General features: G+C 42.5%; 1 long non-coding RNA gene and 2 gene segments (V, D, J or C); 1 reads left to right on the plus strand and 2 right to left on the minus strand.

The window, feature by feature from the left end:
* Positions 1 to 15,074, minus strand: part of LOC125910333 (T cell receptor delta constant-like) — a 168,017-nt gene that overhangs the window by 58,867 nt on the left and 94,076 nt on the right.
* LOC125908834 (uncharacterized) overlaps positions 1 to 15,074 on the plus strand; it is a 132,177-nt gene that overhangs the window by 28,398 nt on the left and 88,705 nt on the right. The gene's annotated exons all lie outside the window — the stretch shown is intronic.
* On the minus strand, positions 13,660 to 14,703 carry LOC125908817 (T cell receptor delta variable 2-like). The segment is given in 2 exon segments: positions 13,660 to 14,371; positions 14,552 to 14,703. Coding segments are annotated over 2 exon segments (435 nt in total).

The following is a 15,074-nucleotide window of genomic DNA, read 5'->3' on the forward strand; positions in this document are numbered from 1 at the left end:
AATGTGGAGGCAGAGAAAAGCTGGAGAAGTAATTAGGACAATTAACCCCCATGTAGTGGTTCTCAGTCTTGGCTGCACATTGGGATCACCAGGGGTAGTTTAAAAATACTGAAGTCTAGGTGCTACCCCCAGAGTCTGATTTAATTGAGTTGGGGTGGGGTCTGGGCATCAGGATTTTAAAAAGCTTCCCAGGCAATTCTGATGTTCATCCAGGGTTGAAAACCATTGTGTAAGAGAATCATTTAGTCAAAGAATAAAATTGTAGTGCTGTCAAGGCTTATTACGGTGTTGTCTTCAGGAGACAAGGCAAAGCCTATGACCAGCAAGGTCTGCCAGTCCTCTCCTTGTCCCTTCCTCAGGACCAGCATGGACCCTCAAGAGCTCTCTTGCCTGGTGATTGCTTGCCACTGGCCTCTTATGAAAATCAGAGGCCATGAGGACCTGCTTAGGTCAGCATCAGCCATCTATCTCCCTGTTCCCCTGAGTGCCTCCAACAGTGCTGGGCACTTAATGGGCACTTAGTGAATCTTTGCTTAGCAGCCATGCTCTTTGTCCTTTCCAGGTTCTTATGCTGATTTGAAATGGGTTAAGTCTGTGGTTCTTGTTCCTCCTCTTAATCCTACCTTGACTTTCGAGATTCAAATTTTGCCCTACCCAGTTTCTTTTGAGAGGCAGGATTCAGATTCAGCCAGGGGAGCCCACTTGCTGTGATTACTTCCATTGGACAACATATCACTCTGTGTGTGTGTGTGTGTGTGTGTGTGTGTGTGAGAGAGAGAGAGAGAGAGAGAGAGAGAGATGGAATGCATCCTAGAGTATACCAGACCCAGAGAGTAATGGGTTCTTGCTTTATTTGGACTTTGTATTCTCTTTTTCTTCCCTCCTTCCCTTCCTTCCTTGTTTTTGTCCTGAAATTCCTAGGCTCATAGCAGACCATAGGCATCAAAGGAGACCTGCCTTTAAGAGTGAAAGTATGTCCAGTGCCCTGAAGTGGCCCCCTGTTTTTGGAAAGGGTGAATTACCTTCTACTTTCCTAGAATTGCTGATTTCACAGTGAAGATTTGCTGCCACACAAAAAGAGCTGTGGGTAGAATGTAAAGTTATTGCTGGCTCTGGAAATCTTTCATTTCCCCTGCTTGCCAGAAGAACTGGGTGGGGGGCGGGGCTGGTTGTCCTCAGGTAGAACAGAGGGGCCAGCCAGAACACAGGTTTTCATGCTGATAAGAGACTAATCTTATGCCTTTGTTGGTAGAAGTATCTTTATAAAAACAAAACAAAAGGAAACAATGGTAATTTTGTCCTTCCATTCAACAATATCCCCAAAGAGAGGAAAAAGCTGGAAAAACTTGGATTGGGGGCAGATAGGTTATTAGTTTAAAAGGAGCTGAATTGAAGCCCCTCCTCCTTTTTAGCTTTTGTCTACACATAAGAAAAAAATACTCCCTACTTTTCTCCTGTGAAATGGAGAAAAATACTTTGCTCAAGATTCTTGGTTGGGAGTAGGATTAGGGGACAGGTCAGGGATAGAGAGAAGATAAATGCTTTTTTTGTTCCTTTGGTGATGGAAGCTTACGAAAAAGTAGAATGTAGTATTCCAGTACTTCTAGGGAGCTCAAATTCTGTAGTTCTGGAGCCCTACAGCTGTGGAATTAAGATCTTATATAGATTGAACATCTGCCATCCTGCTAATTGTCCCCTAAAGCAGAGGGTAGTGACATAACTGGGCTCTCCCAGAACCCTAGGGAAATTCCGTGCTTCTCCCAAAGGGAAGCAAATAAAGCCCCTTACCCTTCAAAGAAAGGGAGAGGAGGGGAGTGAGACCATTCCTATTCTACCTTTAAGGGGGAGAGAGTTAGATGACCCCATCCTCTGGGTTGAATCTATGCTTCCAGAGGAGAAGAAATACCAAGATGGAAAACCTTCACTTTCTTTTCCTTGAGAGAGGTGTGTGGTGGGCCCAGCTGCCAGTACAGTTTGGTCCTCCCTGCCAGTGGCTTCCACAGCCCCCACTAGTAACTGGCATCCTCCATGCTTCTTCTGGTTGGACTTCCAGCCCAGATACAGTTCTGTAGGCACCTACCTCCCAGTTCTTGGGCTCTGAGCTAATGCACTTACTACCTTGCTTAGTTTTATCCCAGTTTGGGAGGAAAGAAGAAATGAGGCTGAAAGAATGCCTAAAACATGGCATCAACTCTAAAGATACAGAACTAACAGAAGAAAATGGAAGAGAAACATGGTCCCATTCTTGGGTGCTCTGTGGAAGGCAGCTGTGTAGATAAAAAGAAGTGGCCATGAGGTACCTTTGGGGCTAGAAAAAGAGACTTCCCCAAACAATTAAGTGGAAAAGTATTTGGGTGGCTGGATGTTGGTACAGCAGCTTGGGTTGCCATAACCCAGTGCCCTCTTGGTGTCCAGTATCCTCTCCCACTCTGCATCTGCTGCTGCCCCATTGCCACACCCTGAGCATCTCTGACTTTCTGTTTGGTTTGTGGTGAATCGTTGGTGGAAAGTGGGGATGAGTAGAGGGGCAAAGATGGAGATAAATACAATATTACTGATCACATTCACCATGGCTTATCATAGTACAGAGTGGTTGTTCTATGATCACTGTGGTACTGATGTGTTAGAGCTGGTTTGGAATGCAGGGGCTGTTACACACATCATGGATGTGACAAATTAAAACGCTGTTAACACTGAGCTACATAATGAATGCTTAGTACGAGTGAAAGAAAAGATTATTGAGTAGAAAAGCTATTCGGTTGGCAGGGCTTTAATTGCCAAGTAGTCTGAGAGTTGGCACATGGGCATGACTGAGTAGCGACTGTGTGAACTTGGGAAGTTACCAAAGGAGGGCAAAGGAAATACTATGTGCAGCCTGATGAACAACCTGCATCTATCAAATGGCTATATTATTGCAAGTGAAATCACGGTACCTGACAAAGCACACAGTATCAATCTAAACTGACGGCAGTGTCCAGGCTGTGGTGAGAAATCAGGGATGTAGGATAACAAAAGGTGCATAGGGAATGGCACATGCCAGGAAGACAGACTAGAAGAGGACAGGGGAAGAAGATTTTTTTTTGCAAGACTCAACTGATAATGATCTCTCTCTGTCAGAATACTTTATTTTGTAAAAGTACCAGCTCAAGTTCCAGATGGGTGACCCAGAGGCTGAGCCGAGGGTCACAGCTGCAGCATGCTAGGGAGAGAACCGTAGCCTCTATTCACAATCTGCTGTGTTTGTGTTGACTCACAACATGGTTGGGGACCAGGCTGGACAGCATTCCAAACTCTCAGTGGAAATCCTAAAGGCATTCCACCCCTTGTTAATGATAAATATATGTTTATCTAGGGAAGTGTGATGGAGAGGGGATACCTCCAGAAAAAGAAGACAATTTGAAATGCTACGGAAAAAAAAAAGCTACAGTGATGGAAAAATGCTTATTTTTGCAGAAAAGATGTAATCTGCACAATTTTCCTCTTATTTTGATAGACTAAATCCTAAGTTTCAAGCATGTGAAGGCCAAAGACAAACTCTTATTTAGGGCTGCCAAGATGAGAAATAGCAGCCTCTCTGTACACACACAAAGGAGCTGTGCCATGGGGCCATGGGGCCGTGTCCACATTACGATTGGGGCCTCCCTGTGTGGCCATCGGGGACCCCTGACTCACTTGGGCTGATCATCAACTCTAAAAGAGTTCTTAGCTTTTCTCTAGAGAATGCTCAGTTTCCATCGGTCTGCTTTTTTCTAATGTGTATAAAACTGGGCTGCCTTTGACTGGTAGAAGGGGCCTGGGAGAGAGAGGCTTGGAAAAAACTGGATCAACATTCAGATGAAGCCCCAGAGGTGCAGGTGCCACATGTTCTCATTAGCGCTGCTGGTGAAACACCTTTCTGCAATGAAGGCGGTCCTCCTCTTTGACCTCCTCTTTGGGTCTGACTCCTAAACTGAGGAGTCAGCGTTACACGGTGGAATCTCTGCTCTGGTTGGGTGGGAGGGTTTCAGGCTAGCCCTCGCTGTTTTCTCTTACCATTTCATGTTAAAGTAGGGAGTAGATTCAAGTGGGGGACTATTGAGAAGAGTTAGTCATCCATGGCTGTAAGATACCAGCAATGCCAGATGGGGTGCGGGAGTGCAAGCAATTTATAAAGCCTTCGCGGCAATTTCTGTGACCACAAGGGATGATACCGGCTCGATTTAGCATTTTTGAATTTAAGTATTCACCTCATGCCAATGTGTGTAGCTATGTTCTCTCATCTGAGGTTGTTCATTTGGAAATACAGAAGGGTGAGGCATTATTTCTTGAAATAAAATATTCCCTTTCATTACAACTGTGTCTCAGTGATCCCTAAAGCAGAAATTCAGTTCAAACATTAAATTCAATAATCAGATATTAAACACTTACTATGCAACACACTGTGGAAACTGAAGATGAAACAGACCATGGATCCCTGTCCTCGAGGTGTATATAAATTAGGAGGAGCATAAAGGAAATATCCAAACAGTCTTGGAAAAGAGAGAGAACAATGAAATGACTCCAGACAGGTAAGTGCCAAGGTGGTTCAGCTGGGGGAGACTATGTCCTCAGAGGGGAGGTTCATATCGGAGACATAAATTTGGGAATCATAAATGTCGAATTTAATGCCATAGACATGAATGAGATCACTGGGGGAGAGATACAGAAGGGAAGAAGGACCCAAACAAGGGCCCTGGGTGCTCTATGTTTAGAAGCTGGTCAGGGGAGGAAGAGTCAGCTAAGGAGACTGGGAAGGAGAGGCCAGTGACCCTAGAGGAAAATCAGCAAAGTGTGGTATTTCAGAAACTAAGTGTGGAAGGCATTGCAGGAAGGAATGGGTGGTACACTGCTGAGAGGTTGTATGATCATCAACTATCTATTCTCATGTGTGTTTTATGTTTGTTTCCTCTTAAACTGGCAAATCCATGAGGACAGGGCCCATGTTTATTTTGTTCACACTGTGCACTCAATGTCTGGCATTGTACTTGGGACAGAGGGGTACTCAAAATATATTTGTTGCATAAAGGAAGGAAGACATAAAAGCCAGTCTAATGTGTTTATACTTAATTCAGTAGGCAAAGAGTAGTATCCAAATTAGCATTTTCAGGTTTCTCACACAGAGTTTGATCTTAGCCAAAAACACAAGCCTTCTTTAGGAGTCCTGTACAGATGTGTTGGCTTCATGCATACCTCCTCTTAACATCATTCAGTGTCCTTCAGTCTGGATGCACAGAAATGAAGAAGCAACAAGAATCCATCCGGGTGGTTCTCCTGTAATCCTTTAGGGCAATGTTAGTTACTGGAATCTCATGAGATATTAATGATTCTGTCATTCTGGAAATAAATCTATGATCCCAATCTTGGGTTAAGTAGCTATCTCTACAGCAGGCATCGTCGAGAGCATTTAATCTGATAATACAGAATTGTGAGTATTACGAGAGGGCTATTAACATAGAACATTTTCCAAACTTATTTGACCAGGGAATCCTTTTTAGTTGCTTAACAACTGTTAATATCTCAGGGGACAGTAATATTCTGAAGAATGATTTGGCAAATGTTGCACAGGGCTTAATAACAATCCTAAGAGGGCAAAAAAAAAATCATATCACATTTCTTTTTAGTTGACATGGGGAGAAAATTCCTATACTGGATATAAGTTACATGGGTGGAGTCTAAAGGAATGGTAAGTTGTATTATTGTTCTGAAATAATTGATTCCCCCTTCTATATGAGAAGATTATCAATTCCTGCCTGTTGCTGTGTGTCTTTCAGTAGCTTCTGTGGGGGATGGGGGGTGAGTCCCTGCCCACTTGATTCTGAGGTTGACCATGGAAGGGCTTTGGGTAATGAATGTGAGTGGACATGGTGTGTGCCATGACTGAGCAGAAGCTTTAAGGAGCATCTGGAGTTTCTGTCAGCAGCTCTCTTGCTCTTTTTCCTCTGTCCTGAAAACAGTGTGTCCCAAATAGTGAATTATCTTTTACTCTGGATTCTGGAATGGGAGGACACAGGGAGCAGAGCTTAGTTCCATCTCATAGCCACCAATCTGCAGTAAAAGCAGGAGCAAAAAGTAAATGATCGTTGTGTAAGCTACTGAGATATTGGTGCTATTTGTTACCACAGCAGAGTTGACTAATACAGAGAGGAAAGTATGTAAGGCTGTTATGAATGTAACAGCTATTTCTTTTCCAGAGCTTCCAGAAGAGAGACAACTCCAGAGGAGAAGCAGAAAACAGAATAGCTCCATTTGTAGCTGAATTTTTTATATTTTACAGGAGAAAAGTTGAATTCTTGTTCTGCCTAAAAACAACTCCATGAATTGAAAAAACTCAATCAACCTAGATAAGGATTTATAGATTTAGTGTAGGCTCTAATGTGCTGGCATATGTGAGAAGAAATCTCAGTATTTCAAACCGAATGAAATCCATGAACACACAGAAGTGGACATTCATGGCCAGTCCTACTGGTATTATTTGCCTCCTTGTAGATAATATTATTTTTTTAATAGTCTCCCCAGATTTCCTCACAGTTGTCATCAGTGGGACGAGGAGGAGGCCAGCTGCCCAGTAGCACCAAATTCTGGGACATCCCGGGTTTGGGAGGGCTCTTGAATAAGAACAAAAAGGTAAAGGGAGTGATCATTATCCAAGGAAACAATGTTCCTCTTCCCTGTCCCTTCCTCTTTACTTCTTCTTATTTTTTTTTTATTTAAAAAAATTTTTTATACATACTGTTACCCTTTAGCTGATCTGTTTTGTGGTGTGTACAATAGCAGCATTTTGGAAATCTCTCAGCTTTAGTAGGCAGGGAATTTGGGACATCTGTGGTTTAGGAGCCCCTGTGACATTAGCTTCCTCACACTTACGTCTGGTCCAGGTTCAATATTTTCCCATCAGCTTTCAGTTTGTTTATTTCTTTACTTAAATTGAGAAGATGATAGACGAGGAGCTATCTCTCTCTCTCTCTCTCTCTCTCTCTGTGTGTGTGTGTGTGTGTGTGTGTGTGTAAGTGTAACTGTTGAGAATGCTCATTTTTCTTCCTGGGTCATCTTAAAAAATCTCCAAGCATATGCTACCTCAGGGAAGCAAGTGTTTTTTTCTGTGATGAGCTCATATCACCTCCTCTGAGAAGCCTTTCCCAGCTTTAGGCTATCACTTTCTTCTTTACCTTCTCACAGATGTTTGCTCCTTCCTCTGTAAATAAGTCTCTATTTTCATGTCTGTTTCTCCCACTGTAAAGAGCACCTTGAGGACAGGAATTGAGCTTTGGTGGTTTTTGTAACTCAGCATGTGGCGTAGAACCAGGAACATTGTGTGTGCTCAGTACATATTTGAGGGATGAGGATATGCATGCCCATAATTATAGACTTGTGTATTTTAATAATATAGCTACTGAAAATATCCATACAAAATCCAAAACACCAGAAGGGCTTATCATAAGCCAAGTCAAGAGTCACTGAGAAAATAATAATCATATCGGCTCCTCTAATTTCCTCCTAGCTGGCCACTCTTTCTGGGTGGGTTTTGCTTACCTGTCCCAAATCCCTTCTTGGTAACTGGCTCAAAAATATGCAGGATCCTCTGACCTCTCACTTTTTCTGTGTGCCCCCAAATGCGTGGAAATCCTTGGTCTCTGAGAACCTCTGGACTCTAGCTCAGAGTAATTCTAGGGTCTCTAAGACCACTGAAAAGTGAAAATATGGTGAGACTTGGGAACTTAGCACCAAACTCTGGAAAATCTTAAGATCTCAGAGTCATTTATTCATACAAACACATTTCTGCAATTTGTCAGATTCAACGATAAACAAAAGCAGATATAGTCCTTGATCTTTCAGAGCTTACAAGCTAGAAAAATAGACATTAATCAAATTAATGAAATAATATTACAAACTGATATATGAAAGCATATTTTAACCCCCCCACACCCAAATCTGAACTTGTTGGGAGATTTCAAGACATCTCTGAGGAATTGATGTGCAAATTTTGATTCAAAAGATGAATACGAGTAAAACAGGTGATGAAGAGATAGGAGAAATGTTCCCCAAGGATGGAGTAATATAATGTGCAAAGGTGGGAGGTACCTGTGCGTTTCATCAGCTGAAAGGTCATCTGTTTGATAGGAGCAGGGAAAATGAAGAGTGAGGGTAAGAAGTATTGGAAGTGTAGGTGAGAAGGGGTCAGACTGTGCAGGGTTGTAGAGGCCAGCTTGGGGATTTTGATTGGTCTTTTACCTGTAAGCAATGGGAAGTCATTGAAGAATTTTTTAAAAATATTTATTCATTTTTGAGAGAGAGAGAATTCGACTGGGGGAGTGGCAGAGAGAGGGAGGTACAGGGGATCTGAAGCAGGCTCTGCACTGACAGCAGCGAGCCCAATGTGGGGCTCGAATTCATGAACGATGAGATCATGACCTGAGCCAAAGTCAGACGCTCAACTGACTGAGCCACCTAGGTGCCCCTGTCATTGAAGGATTTTTAATCAGAGGTATAACATAATCACATTTGTATGTTGAAGAAATTACTCTGGCTGCTGTGGGGATGACATATTGGAACATCCAAGAGACCAGCTAGCTCATTCAGACTGACGAAATAATTCAAAGGAGAAAATGGAAGTTTGGACAAGGAGTTGGTAGTAAAGGGTGGAGAGACGTGTCTGGACTGGAGATGGCAGTGTTATTCACTGAGATAGGCAACCTCAGGAAAGGACCATATTTGGAAGGAAGATCTTGATTTTAGTCTTGGAGTTGAGTTAAAGTGAGTTTGAGACTTTTACATGAACATATTGAACAGTCACTGGGCACATCATACGTTCACTCATATTTACTGACTACCCACCACATGAGAGTTACAATATTGAGAATTGTGTGGAACAGAAAAATATACTAAACTTGGAATCTACTCTTGAAGACCTTAAAACTTATGAGACAGTCATGATGAATGGCTGAGTATTGGGTATAGAGAAATGAGGGCTTGAGAGGTTGGATATGATAGCTGTCTTCAAATATTTGAAAATATAAAGGTAGAACTTAGTCTATGTTGTTTCAGAATGCACAAAAAATACCAACATATAAAGTTATAAGGAAGGATCTCTGTGACTTAATTATTTTATAATTGGAAGTTTGTATCCTTTAATGTCCTTTATTTATTTCTCCCATCTGTCCACTCAGCCCCCTTCTGTGATGATGACTACACTTACCATGGCAAGCACTGAATAATGTATAGAGTTGTCAAATCAATATGTTGTACACCATAAACTAAGATAACATTGTATGTTAATTATATTTTAAAAAAAGTTATAGGGAAGCACACCTCAATTTGGTATAAGAAGTGATTTTTTTTTTTTAAAGTAGGCTCCATGCCCAACATGGGACTTGAACTCATCACCCTGAGATAAAGACCTGAGATCAAGAGTCGGACACTCCACTGACTGAGGCACCCAGGTGCCCAAAAAAGTGATTTTTTAAAATAAGAACTGTCACTGAAAATATTTTAATTGAGTTTGGATGATCATTTATTCAATTGATATTTAATGTACATATACATTTAATGGAAGGATTCTTGCTTGGCCTCTAAGATCCCTTTTGGCTTTCAAATTCAATGATTCTAATTTTCTGGTTAAAGCCATAATTGTTTAGAATGAAGGTCACAACCTAGATTACCTTAGTCCATTTCCTTACTTGGACCCTATCTGGATGTTCCCTGGGCACTTGCAGGATGCTGTAATGAGTAATTTCTTCCAGGTTGTAACCCCTTCAGAAAATAAAATATATAATGTAGGAATCACATTCTCTTCCTTGGCTGGCTGTGGCCTCCTCTGACACAGAGGAAATTCCCTTGTTTTCTCTTGCCAGTTACTCCATACCATGGTTCCATGATGTTGGATGGCCTGTTTGTAAGTTCAGCCAATTGATAGCACTGTGCTACCGGATGGACACAAGCTACTGCCTTTTTGCTACCTGTGAGCAATTACATCTTCCATTTCTAGGGACAGAGGATGCCTAAGGACTCCTTTGTTTGGGAGCTTGGTGAAAGTGGCATGCCTATTACTGTGCCCTGACAGTTGAACTCAAAGATCTTTAAAAGAGCCTGGGCAGACACACTCTGAGATATCTCTTCATTGCTCTGAACTCTTTCAAGTGAGCACTTTTTATGATAGATAAGAGTCACAGAAAGCAGGATAATGCGGACAACAATAGTATGACTTTAGTCAACTCTCAATTGCCTTTACCAGTGCAGTAGGGAAGAACATGGACAATATAGAAATATCAGTTGACATTCTTGTCATTCATTTGGCTTTGGAATTTTTGCAGAAACACTTGGTTCATGTTTATAGTATGCTAGGGCCTTTGGTGGCCCTATCTCCACCTCAGTCTGGAGCTCCAGGTAATATATAAAAGATTTTCTTTTTTTTTTAAGTTTATTTATTTATTTTGAGAGAGAGAGAGAGAGAGAAAGCACAAGTGGGGAAGGAGCAGAGAGAGAAGAGAGAAAGAATCCGAAGCAGGCTCTGCATTGTCAACACAGATCCCAATGCGGGGCTGGAACTCATGAACCCTGAGATCATGACCTGAGCTGAAGTAGGACACTTAATCAACTGAGCCACCCAGGTGCCCCTATATGAAAGGCTTTCTCAATTACCTTCTGGTAAGCTCAGGGAATTTCTTTAGGTCTCTAATTTTAATTCATGTGGTTTCCTTTTTCCCTGTTTTGTGCCCAGCCTCTCTCAGATCATTGTTGGGCACTCTGCTTGCTTTCTTCTTACTTGGCTCCAGGCTCTGTTTTTTATGCTCACCCAATGCCCATCTTAGGTTCTGAGTTGCCTCACCCCAACCTGAATCAGAACTTCACATTCTCATCTGTCCTGAAGGAGGAATGGACAATTAGATACACACGCTCTCACTCTTATCCCTTTTCTTCCCAGTCAGACTTAATCAGACACTAATGATTCATGTTCTTTTTTTCTGGCTTGATCTTGAATTGAAGTTATGTGGCACAAGGTTCTGGGTTACAGTGGATAATCTATGAAGGTCACATGGTGTGGTAAAAAGTACATTGACTCAATAAATATTAATTCATTTCCTAATCTGCTTGTGGATGAATGAGAAATGATCATACCTGGAATTTATATAAAGCCTTCTTCCAAGGAACATACAAGGACACGGTAGCACCTCAATGACTCAAAGAGAATATTTATTATATTGGTAACACAAATAATCTGTAACCTGGTTTGGGGATGACTGATTGCTTGTCGTGAGTCCCACACCTGGCTGCACATCAGCCTCCCTCAGGAGCTTTTTACAAATACGGATTTTTTGGGTGGCATTGGGGAAAACCATATTTATATTTCTCCACCTCTGTGAAATTTTTCAGTGGTGATGGCTTCCCTGGACTTGTGCTTCTCGAACTTTAATATGCATATAACTTACCCAGGGAATTTTATTAAGATGCAGATTTTGATTCACTAGTTCAAGGGCAGTGCATGAGATTCTTCATTCTGGCAACATTCCAAGTGATGCTGATGCTGTCTAGCCAGAGACCACACTTGAAATAGCAAGGTCTTAGACTGGAGAGGGGGGAGAAGGCAAGGCATGGAGGTTGAATTACCTGGGAAACCAGAGTTCCATGCCCACACCACTTCAATCAAAATCTCTGGAGATGTGTTCCAGACCTTTGTATTTTTAAAGAACTTCCCCCAGGTGATTAAAATATGCAGTTGGAATTGAGACCCATTGTTCAAGAGATGCCTTGACCACATCTAATGTCCATTTCTCTGTAGTGAGGGCAGGAGAACCTGGCCACATCTTCCCTGTACTAAACTAATAGTTTTGTTGCTTACAGCAGAGTTTCTCAAAGCATGTCCTTGAACCACTTGCATCAGAGTCACCTGGGCACTTATTATAAATGCATGTTCCCAGGCCTGCCCCCAGATAGACTGAAACATAATCTTTGTAGCTGGGACTCAAAAGTGTAAATAGGAACAATCTCTCCAGGTGCTTCGCATGCACAGTGAAGTTTGAGAAATACTGGCTTATAAAATCAAATCAAATCTCTTTAGCCTTGTAAGTCAGAGGTCTCTAAACAAGTTGGTCTCAACCAGATTTTTGAAGCCCTCTCTTTCTCTGTTCTACTGTGTTAATCTCCTGTGGTAGGCAGCTTCTAAGATGGCCCCCAATGATCTCTAATCCCTGGTGTTCATATTCTTGTGTAATCACCTCCTCCCCTTGAGTGTGAGCTGCACTTATTGACTCACTTCTACAGAATAAAAAATGGCAGGAGCAATGAGATGTCACTGCTAAGATTAGGGTACAAAAAGATGATGCCTTCAATCTTGGAAGCCTTCTTTCTAAGTCCTTGCTCTAGGGAAGGAAGCTGCTATGTTATGAGGATCTGTACAGAAATGCTCACATAAGGATCACAAACATCCACTTGAGTGAGTTTGGAAGTGGATCCTTTTTCAGTCAATGCTTAATGACTGTTGCCCCAGCTGATCCCTTGACTGATGAGAGACCCTGAGCCAAAGGACCCTGCAAAGCCACACCTGGATTCTTGACTTACAGGAACTATGAGATAATAAATGTTTGAGCCTCTAAATTTTGTGGTAATTGTTATGTAACAATAAATAACTAGTACACCCACCTTGAAATATCCCTCCTCTTCCTTTCCACTTACCCAAGTCCCGCCTCTTTCAAGCCTCAGCTATTCCAAGAAACTTTGCTCATAGTGATTGTCCTTTCATGAGCTCCTAGAGCACTGCATATGAAGCCAGTGCACTCATTGTTACATAGTATGTGCTTTCTTGTATTTTTGTATTCGTCTGTAATCTTTAATTGTAATTCTAATGCTGTCTTTAAAATAAATTGTAGACACATTAAGGAAACTAGAACTTAGGCTAGAACTTGACTTACAGCTATTTCTATTCCCATGACCTATCCTAATATCATAAGTACAATAATCGCCCTATAAATAAATGTGTGAGGAAGATGATAGTGCATTGGAAGGAATATTGAATAGAAGGTATCAGGAGAGCTGTTGTTCTCACAAACTCAATGTCTACTTTGCATCATAATGCCTGGGTTGTAATTTAATGTAGAGAGAGAATTCCAGACTAGTCAGTTGAGCAGAAAAATAAACAGTTGGCTACTAGAGCCAACAGGGTGAAAGCACTCCCTAAACGATTATTAAATGTTTGTATCTGTAAGTCCTCCGGCCTGTTGGTCTACTCAGTAGGTTCCTCCAGGACTTGGCTTCCTGTAGTCTCTGACACTTTTGGCTTATCCATTTCAACTTGGGACTTGGGATTTTTTTTTTTTTTTATTCACTCGATCCATGACCAACTCACAGATCCCACACTGCCACAAATATTAGTCTCCAAGATCTCGCTCAGCAACTAACATTGTGTTATCCCTCCCTACCCATCCCCATGCCCCCCCCCCACCCTGAACTCCTCTGTGACTAAGGGATGATATAAAACATTCAATATCTGAAATAGTTAGGGAGCATTTCAGAAAATGACTCTATTCATCCTTCTTCACAGAGTAAGAGTTAAAGCTATCTCTAATAGCTTTGGAAATTTTGATTAGGATGGTAATGGAAAACCATCCTTGCTTTATCTAGTTTATGCACACGAATGCTTTCACAATAAAGACTCTGGAATGAGCTACAACACTCATGATAGTAGAAATTCTGTTCATCCCAGCCTGCCCCCACAATAAGAAAACCTTCTCAGCATTGAAGATTGTTTTTTTTTTTTCAACCTTTTCTCAGAAGTCCCTGAGAGTCAGGTGCAGGGCCCCCTTGGTCGCTTTGCATAAACCCTAATGAAATTTTCTGCCCTCTTCGACTGATAACTAAGCCCCCTCTCAACCAACCACAAAGATAAGGCCCTTGCCCCAACTTAGCTCTTGTCTCTCTTATCAGATGTTACTGTTGAGATTATCAGGTGGTCTCACCTCAGTGTGGTGCACATTTTAGCTACAGGTGGTCTTCTCATTGGACCTGCCCCCTTGGTTTGACGCAAGGGTTCTGAGGAGACCAGCTTGCAGGGCTGTAGCACCGTGGATATCGGATGCACAGTAGTAGGTCCCAGTGTCTTTTATTGTTGCTCTTTGAATGTCAAGTATACATTGGCCCTTTAAAGCATCGATATTTCCTTTGAAATTACTGCTTATATTGGCATTAGAACTGTTGCTTAGTCTGTATACTAAAGTCAGGGAGTTATTTTCATTCTTCTTATACCAGCTCACTTGATAATTTTTCCAGTCCCCTCCTGTTATGCTGCATCGGAAGGTGGCAGACTCCCCAACTAGAACAGTCAGGGTTTCGGTGTCTGGTTTCAAAACGATATCCAATGAGACCCCTGAAAGGGAAAGCCCAGGTGGAGAGGCTATGGAGATCTCCCTCTTTTCCAACGGGATGGAGCCAAGCTCAGCAATGGCCCTCCCCGAAGACTGCTCCCCCTACCCCCCACCCCCTGCCCCGCAAATCATTCCTGCAGCACATTTCCCTAAGAGTGAAAGGCCCAGTGGCTTGTCCTTACCTGCACAGAAGAGGGTGAGGTAGAAGAGGGGACAGGTCCACAGCATGGCTTCATGGGGGAGGCTCTTCAGTATGCTGGTGCTCCCTGGCTCTCCCTGATCAGCCACTGCCTGCCTGGGAGAAGCTTTGTCAGTTATAAAGGTATCTGGGTGTTAGTCACTTCCTCACAGAGAGGTGTGACAGCCCTACAAGGTCACAGGTTGGGCTGTTTATCCAACAAACTCGGGTGAATTACCTGTTGCAGGCCAGATGCCATTTGGGAGAAGAGGAGGTGAACAGGATGTGGCTTCTGTCTTCAAAACACTCAGTCTTTGCGGGGAAGCAGACATAGAGCAATTACGAAGGAGTGTTAAGTGCTATGGAAGAGGTCGGCACAAAGTGCTCCAGGAGTGGGGAGGAAGGAACTGTCTCTGCCTGGGACACGAAGAAGGTTCCACCCTGAACAAAGCTGCAAGAGTTGAGTAGGGTGTTGTCAGCCTCTGCCTCTGGAGGGCATTCCCAGGGGAGAGGGCATTCTGCAGGGC

Source organism: Panthera uncia (assembly GCF_023721935.1).
Source record: "Panthera uncia isolate 11264 chromosome B3 unlocalized genomic scaffold, Puncia_PCG_1.0 HiC_scaffold_1, whole genome shotgun sequence".
NCBI lineage: Eukaryota > Metazoa > Chordata > Mammalia > Carnivora > Felidae > Panthera > Panthera uncia.